At 40.8% G+C, this 8,036-nt stretch overlaps 1 protein-coding gene across 1 annotated transcript in view; it reads left to right on the top strand.

Moving 5' to 3' along the window:
- LOC108799584 (aldehyde oxidase-like) overlaps nt 1–4,744 on the top strand; it is a 30,266-nt gene extending 25,522 nt beyond the window's left edge. Inside the window, exons 12-14 of the mRNA XM_018571465.1 lie at nt 642–830; nt 3,187–3,354; nt 4,655–4,744. Of these exons, the coding sequence (XP_018426967.1) occupies nt 642–830; nt 3,187–3,354; nt 4,655–4,705 (408 nt within the window). The 3' untranslated portion in view covers nt 4,706–4,744. The remainder of the gene's footprint in view (nt 1–641; nt 831–3,186; nt 3,355–4,654) is intronic.
- The last annotated feature ends 3,292 nt before the right edge of the window (nt 4,745–8,036 follow it).

Here is an 8,036-nt window from a genome sequence, read left to right as displayed (position 1 = left end):
AACGTCGGAATGAGAGCAATAGTTCTAGGGCCATCAATCACTGATAACACTAAACTGATGAGCGGTAAAAGCTTTTAAAGCGTCGCCTATGGCCAATTTTGGGTATGCTAGTTTTTTGCGATTTTGCGAGTGCGCGCAATTTTTACGCTTGACATGTTTGGTGTCTATTTACCCGACGTGACCCCATCTTTTATATTTTACCAAAAAAGTGGGTAATATTAGTTGTTTTATAACATAATAGTAAAAAATGAAACCCGCAGTGGTGATTAAATACCACCAAAAGAAAGCTCTATCTGTCCCCAAAAAAATGGTATAAAATTCAATATCAGTACAGCGTTGCATGACGGAATAAATGTCAGTCAAAGTACCGCAGCGCTGAACATTGAAAAATGGCCTGGCCAGGAAGGGGCTGAAACACCTGGTCTTCAAGCGGTTAAGGGCATAAAAATCGCTTCAAAACGCTCAATGTGAACCATGCCTTATAGGCATTATAAATGATTTAGCTAAACTAAGCACATTCCAAGTGTTGAATAATGAAACTTTAACAATATGTTTATTAATATTAGAAATTGAATTCATATGCCATTGGAAGATGCTGCATCTAATATCTGCATTTTAAATGGTATTGTTTGTGTTTCTAGATTGAAGGTGCCTTTGTTCAAGGATTGGGATTATTCACAATTGAAGAACTGAAATTCTCTCCTCAAGGAGTGCTGTACACCCGTGGGCCAGCTCAGTATAAAATCCCAGCAGTATGTGATGTGCCTGAGCAGTTCTACGTGTCCTTGCTCGCCAATGCTCCCAACCCACATGCTATATATTCTTCCAAGGTAATAGAACACTGGATTCCCTGTCATTGTACACTCCCTGCACCTACACAGCTCTTTAACTTTAAAGCGTTACATTGATGCCTTATGCATGTTTACCACTTGTTGCTGGAGTGTCGAAAATTGCCAAAACCCGCTAGACCTTTCACCTTTGACCTCTAGGTTCTTTAAATTGATTGATAAAAAGCCACAAAGAAAGTATAATGTATAGGAGAATTGAATCCATCTATTATTAATATTATTACAGGTATTTATATAGGGCCGACAATTTACGCAGTGCTTTACATAGTGCACATCAGTTGCAATGATCGTTATATGGTCATACACACACACAAACACATTTTGAAAATGTTGTTTCATATAAAACTGGAAGGTAACAGAATCCTCCTGCACAAAAATGCATGATCAGTTTTAGGTGGGCTTAGGCTACATTCACACTTGCCAATTGCGTTTTTATGCAGAGATCTGTCTGCAAAATCTGTCAGGCTAGATGCCTGAAATAATGTGCGTTTACTTACGTTTCATATAACAAAATCAAACCAATGCATTGTGGTAACATCTGATCCGCAGTGCCAAGTGTGAGATGTCTTGGAGTGTGTTGTAATAAAATGATGCAGTTATGCATTTTGATAGCAACACAGCTTGTTACAATGTGCAACATGTTTCATGCATAGATCTGAATGAATGTCGTTTTTAAAAAGTTAAAAAACTAAAAAAAAAATCAGATCAGGGACTGTGAGGCATGAAACAATGCACTGCAGCACATGTCCACATCGCACACCAGCGCACAAGTTATGCAGACCATAATTTGTGCTGGCTAATGTGAATAGGTCCTTAGTGTGTTGGTGCACCTCTGCGCGTCCGCACACGTAACATGCATTATTACAATGTATGTAGTGCAAATGGGTATGATGTTTGTGTGTGTCTCGGGGGCCAACTGGAAACATTTCTGTTCCGCTGTATGGATTACGCCGATGGCAACAAAAGAGTTAAAGCCCAAGTTCAGGCTCACTGCCCCCCTCCAAAAGCCCACCACCCCTTAATCCCCCCAGTGGTATTTTATGCTTTTTATGTACTTTTTTCTGATGTCTGTAGGCCATTTAATTGATGAGCAGGATGTTCCTCCTCCTTGGTTTTCTTCCATCAGTGGACAGTACTGGGTGAAGTAAAGACCGGCGCTGACATACTGACATAAGTGCTGCTCTTTGTATCAATACACTGTGTGCCATGCTCAGGGGGCAGGGCATTGACACCCTGCACTTACAGTCACAGTATGTTTCTTAGTCTTCCGGGTTGCATGACACTTGGCATTATTAAACCTGGAAGACTGTGGGGGCATCTTCAGATTGAAGGTGAGTATTGCATCCCGATCTGCTTTTTGTTAACAAAACCTACGGGACAAAAAAACCTGTTACCCTGGAGTTGGACATTAAACTTAAAAAATGGTATTAAAGCTTTGGGGGGGGGGGGCTACCCCCGCATTGCAAGGGTTAAGTGCTCGTATTTATGTCTAGGTGCTAACAAAAAGTTATGCTCACCAGATCATCCTAACTGGCTTGTTCTTAGACCAGTGTCTCGAGCGTCTCTCCCCCTCTGTTGCAACGGTCTAAGGATCCTGGTGTCATCACACTCTATACACTGTGCATAGACTGTGTATAGACGTGAGGACACAGAGGAGCAGTCCATCTGTGCAGCGGAGGAGGAGACACACTTCAGTGATCACAGAAGCAGGGAGCCGGGTAGAATGGTCTGTAACTGGTGAGTAGGTGAGTATAACTTTTTTTTTTTTTTAGCACCTAGACAAAAACGAGCGCTTAAACCTTGCAGCGCTTTCAAGGGTTAATAAATATTTTAATTAGAGTTCTTCTTTAAGACAACCTTCCATAGTAATTTGATTTCAAGTGTGATTTTGTTATAGTCTTCCCAAAGGGAAGCCATGGCCTCAAGGTTAGGTGCTCAGGCGCCAGCTTGTCTTTCCCTAGCAAGGGTTGTATTTAAATGTATAACTGAAGTTGTGAATACACCTCCACATAGAACTTGGCCTAGGGATGTACAGTTGTTGGAAGAATGGCCAGCTGACTCTTGTTTCTCTATTTTTACTACTTTTCTTTTTTATGACACTCAGCAAAGGGGTATATTTGTAAATACAAGTGCAGACATTATAGGTGGTGCTTTCTACTCATGCGGTTTCTCCATCCCGTCCTCCAAACAACACCTCCGAATTGGGACACTCAACTCAACTAAATAACTGAAACTTTACCTAGCCTTGGCACTGAAAATACTGTTTCTGACCTGTATGTAGGATCGCACCTTAGATGTGATATGCTGATCATACTGTATCTTTGTGCTTTTCCTACAGGGTGTTGGTGAGCCAGCTCTGTTCCTGGGCTCCTCTATTTATTTTGCCATAAAGGATGCATTGACATATGCCAGAAAAGAAAGAGGAATGTCTGAACTTTTTACTTTAAACAGTCCTGCAAGCGCAGAGAAGATCAGGATGGCATGTGGTGACAAATTCACTAACATGGTATGACTAAGTTGCTGAAGTGTGTGTGTGTGTGTGTATGTTATATTTATATATATATATATATAGGGATTGGGAACAGAAATGGTTAAAACCCCCATCTGTCTCTGTCCTGTTGAGGAGATTTCCCTTTGCTTCCTGTTCTGGAGACATGACAGGAAGTGAAAGGGAATCTCTTGAAACTAAGGAATAAGAATAGGAAACTAAGGAATAGGAAGAAGAATAATCCCCTCTTTGGCAGTTGTGACCAGAACTAGTTTTCCCAGTGAAAGATTTGTCCTTATTCTTGTTTTGGCAACCACACTGAAAGTTCAGATACTGGAAACAATGGTCACAAGGACAAACAGAGAGGGTGAAACTCCCTACTGGGGGCACATTTGGAAACATGTAAAAACACGCAACGCATGCCATTAATTTCTAATGGCACCCCAAATGCGGCCAGGAAGACATGCGTTTTTGCTCCACCTTTGCGAGCAAAAAACACGTAATGCATATCACAAAATCTGATACCTGAGATTTGTTGCCGCGTTTGTCATGCTTGCAGGCCCTATTGAACTCAATGGAGACACAAGCAAACACAGTGCACAAACGCACGTGCGTACGTGACGCGCGTTTACAGAATGTGCAGGTGTGAATGCAAGCAGCAGGTCTTTAAATTATTTTGTTTCGTGTAGAATCCGCTAGTTCCCTGAGCACTGGTCCTGACCTCCTGTTTTAGAGTGACTTCTTTCTCAAGCAGAGTGCTATGCCGTCACCCTTGCGCATGCTAGTAAGCTGTGTGTCTCCACAGACACAGCAAATCAAGCTACTTCCCTCCCACCTGGCCCCCTCTCCTCGCTACAAGCTAGCAGATGAACAGTTGCTGGAGTCTGCACTGACCCTTGTGATCTTGTACTGGACAGGAAGTTCAGCGAAGCTGAGCTGAGAGACTGGGAAGCAGCTGTTCAGAAAAAAAATGACTGGAAGTGTTTGGACAGAAATGTAAAGAAATACTTTGCTGGGCAATGTAGATTTGTTTGATCTGGATTCAATATTGAAAAAAAGTTTGAGTGTTTAATACTACTTTAACTTTTCCAATCCAGGCCAACATTTGCATAAACTATCCTTAGATTTTGTAGCATACAGGGTACTCAAGAAGAAAGCTGTAGGTATGAGCAAACATCTCTAGATGCCTGCATTCTTTTTATACAGTCAGGCAGTATAAGATAATAAATCTACTTTTAACATAACATCTGCACCGTCCTGTCTAATAGATAACTTGCCTGCAGTATATAATCTGAAAAGTGCTTATGCTTTTTTACAGATTCCAAGAGATGAGCCTGATACCTTTGTCCCTTGGGCTATCAATATATGAACAAACTGATCTGTGCTAAAGGATCTTCATTATTCAACTACTGCACAACACATTCTATTGTTTAAATTACAACAATATATTTTAGAAGTAGAGTAAAATGTATCTGTAAGTATGGTAAGACTCGTCAACAAGTGTGCGTAGGAAGAATGGTTCTTGTTTATGGCACTGGGGGTGCTAATACTTATTCCTCCTTAAGGCACTTATCTAAATTATGTAAATGTGTTGTCGACATTTAAAGTGACATTAAACCCTCAGATTTTTTAACATAAACCAATACTGTAATGTGCGCCTTACTGTAATCCATGGTAGTTTCCCTTCTCTTTGCGGCTCTTCCTTTTAAATCCTCATGTCGTCTCATGCTTGGGGAGAACTTCCCTTTGCAGCTGAGTGCCTCTTCCTGTAGTGCTGGCTCAGGTTGCAAACGTACATACAGAGACAAGGCAGTCTGCTGCAAAACAAAAGTTCTGCCCAGCATGAGAACAGATACAGATTTAAAAGGAAGAGCAGCAAAGAGAAGGGAAACAACCATGGATTACAGTAAGGCACACATTACAGTATTGTTTTATGTTAAAAAATCTGAGGGTTTAATGTCACTTTAATCATAAAAAAAAGCACTTGTGTGAAAAGGTTATCCACTAATCTGTGCGTGTTTGTATATTTTATTAGCACTTTCCTTATTTTTGAGTTTGGGTTTTATAGAGAGAGGATGTTTTCCATTAAGAGCTCATGAACCTAAACATCCCATTAACAGATTATCCTTAGAAGAGGTGGATGGGAATTCTGAATATCTAGCTTTACAGGAAGGGGTGAAGGGGACAAGGCTGTCATTACTGAAGGGCAATGCACACATATATGTATTTACAGCTTTTTTTTACTCAAATTAATTGCATGTAAAAATCGAATAGTAGCGTTACCAGTATATTATTTAGAGATCACTGGCATTATTACATGACCAGCAAAAGGAAAAAGAATCCTACATTTTCATGTATGATAAATAATATGCAGATTTGTCTAGAGAGTTGTTTTTATGGGTCAGTTGGCATGATCAAAGCTTTCTAGCTACATCTTCTCTTTATTTCCTGTTTTCTTTCAAACTCAGTGAATGAGGGACTTCAAAGCCCAATTGAATTTCTTTGTTAATCACCTAAATATCTAACCGGCGCATAGAAACATAAAGGTGTGCCAATTTCTTGCAGTTAATTTTCTTTATAAAGCTGCCACAGCCTGAGTAGAAAAGCCTGTCCCCTGCCAGCATGTTGTAGACAAGGAGCCACATTCTGTTGAGTCAGACCTATAGATCTGCAATCAACAACACACATTCTTCCTGCTGATTGGAGAGCTCTTGTCTGACCTCTGCAGAGAGACCACTACTTCCACTCAGAGAGCAAGGTTCCTTCTCTACAGCGTGATGGCTGTGACTGCTTTCTAAAGGAAAGAAACAAAGACTGAGAAAACTTTTTTTTGTTTTTAGGCACATTAAATTTATTTAGCTGATTGAAACTGAAAGTTCAATTCAGTTTTAATGTATTGTGGTACAGAAATATACAAGTGTAGCATGGGCAGTGGAATCACGCCAGAGGCTTCTTTAAAAGAGAACTAATTAAAACAGCTTAGTAGGTCCATGTCATTAAATTTTTATAGCGAACACCTACACTGTTTTGTTTTTTTTTGGCCCACAAAACCATTTGTGGGCCTCAAAGCCCACAGATTACAAGACTTTCTTGGTGTCTGACCTTCTCTATCTCACAAACCCCAACACTCAAATCACTGCTCCAGAAGAAGGTTGATTCTGACAAATATAGGGCTGTCTGTCATGTCCTCTGCGTCTTAAGGTCCCCACACACCTTACGATAATCGTACGATAATCGCGGGAAATCACGCGATCGTACGATTATCGTAAGGTATGTGGAAGCCGTGCAACCTCTACTACTGTAAGGTCGCACGACTTTAGACTTACGGACATGTTTCAAAACCCGCATGTTCGTCAGATAAAAGCCGGACAGGCCGGTGTGCGCAAGCGCACACTGCCCGTTCGGCATTGTGGTCATCGGAAGCTCGCCCCTCAGGGGGCGTGCCTTGTGATCATCGCAAGTACGATCTGCCTATGCAAGATAGGCAGATCGTACGTTATTTTAAGTACCTTACAACCATCGCAAGACAAAAGTCTTGCGATGGTTGTAAGGTGTGTGCCCAGCCATACAAGGAAGAAACAGCACCTCTACAAGACTGTCACCAGAACATGAAGAGGGAAAATCTTCTATTGGGGACACTTGCTGCCCTGAACACTGTCTAAAGCTGGCCATACACCTATAGATTATCTACAGATTTTCTGTGGTCAGATGGAAAAAGTGTAACACATTCCTCCATCTACGCTAAACTGTGTGGATGGAGCAATCTCCCACTGGGTCAAGCTTCAGTATCTTGCTTGTCCGCCCCACTGGCTCTCAAAATACCTGAACAATGCCTGCATCCAATCAGACTTTCCAGGTATTTTGAGAGCCAGTGGGGCCGACTAACAAGATACTGAAGCCTGGCACAGTGGGAGATTCCTCCATCCACATAGTTAAGTGTAGATGGAGGAATCTGTTGCACTTTTTCCATCTGACCACAGAAAATCTGCAGATAATCTATAGGTGTATGGCCAGCTGAAGAGTCTTTCCCTAGTTTGGAGAGATTTCCACTCAGTTGCTGTTAAGTCTTCATGAAAATGAATTCCCTATCAGGGGTTTAAACCATTCTCTACTCTATCCAAAACAAAAAAAATTAATTTTATATATCATTTAAAGCTTAACTTGGGGATAAGCAAATACTGGTAAACAGACGATGGTCATACTTCAAAGCGTCTTTTACCTGCGCTTAAAATTGATCGCAATATTTTATTGTAATTAATAAAGGACAAAAGCCTCTTATAAATCATAATTAAGAATGAATGTTTATTGTGTGTAACCTGTAATTATAACACCACCAATGAATAAACATACACGCTCTCAGCATGTATCTAATGAATAATTCCGGCTCATGGCTAAATGTAATGTTGTCAGGAGGTGTCTTTCAGCAGTACTCTATATAAGTTGTATTGATTTGTATGTAAATAAAAATCATGTATAAAGATGAAACTGGGTTTGGTCCAATTTATACACGAGTCTTTCTGCCATAGGTAGATCATGGAAAAACAAATCTGAGTCTCAAGTTTGTTTTTTGCAGCCAAGGAAGGAGATGGCCTCATTGTGTGCCTCATTTATTACAGTAAGAATAGTGGGTCCGAATTAAAGGGTATCTGCCACAAGGCAAGAGTGAGAAGGCAAACATGGATGTAAGACTCCTGAGCTGC

The sequence above is a fragment of the Nanorana parkeri genome, unplaced genomic scaffold (genome assembly GCF_000935625.1).
Source record: "Nanorana parkeri isolate BGI_ZX_2015 unplaced genomic scaffold, ASM93562v1 scaffold1763, whole genome shotgun sequence".
Lineage (NCBI taxonomy): Eukaryota > Metazoa > Chordata > Amphibia > Anura > Dicroglossidae > Nanorana > Nanorana parkeri.
The sequence above is the reverse complement of the archived record's forward strand: the minus strand, read 5'-3'. Positions and strand labels throughout refer to the sequence as shown.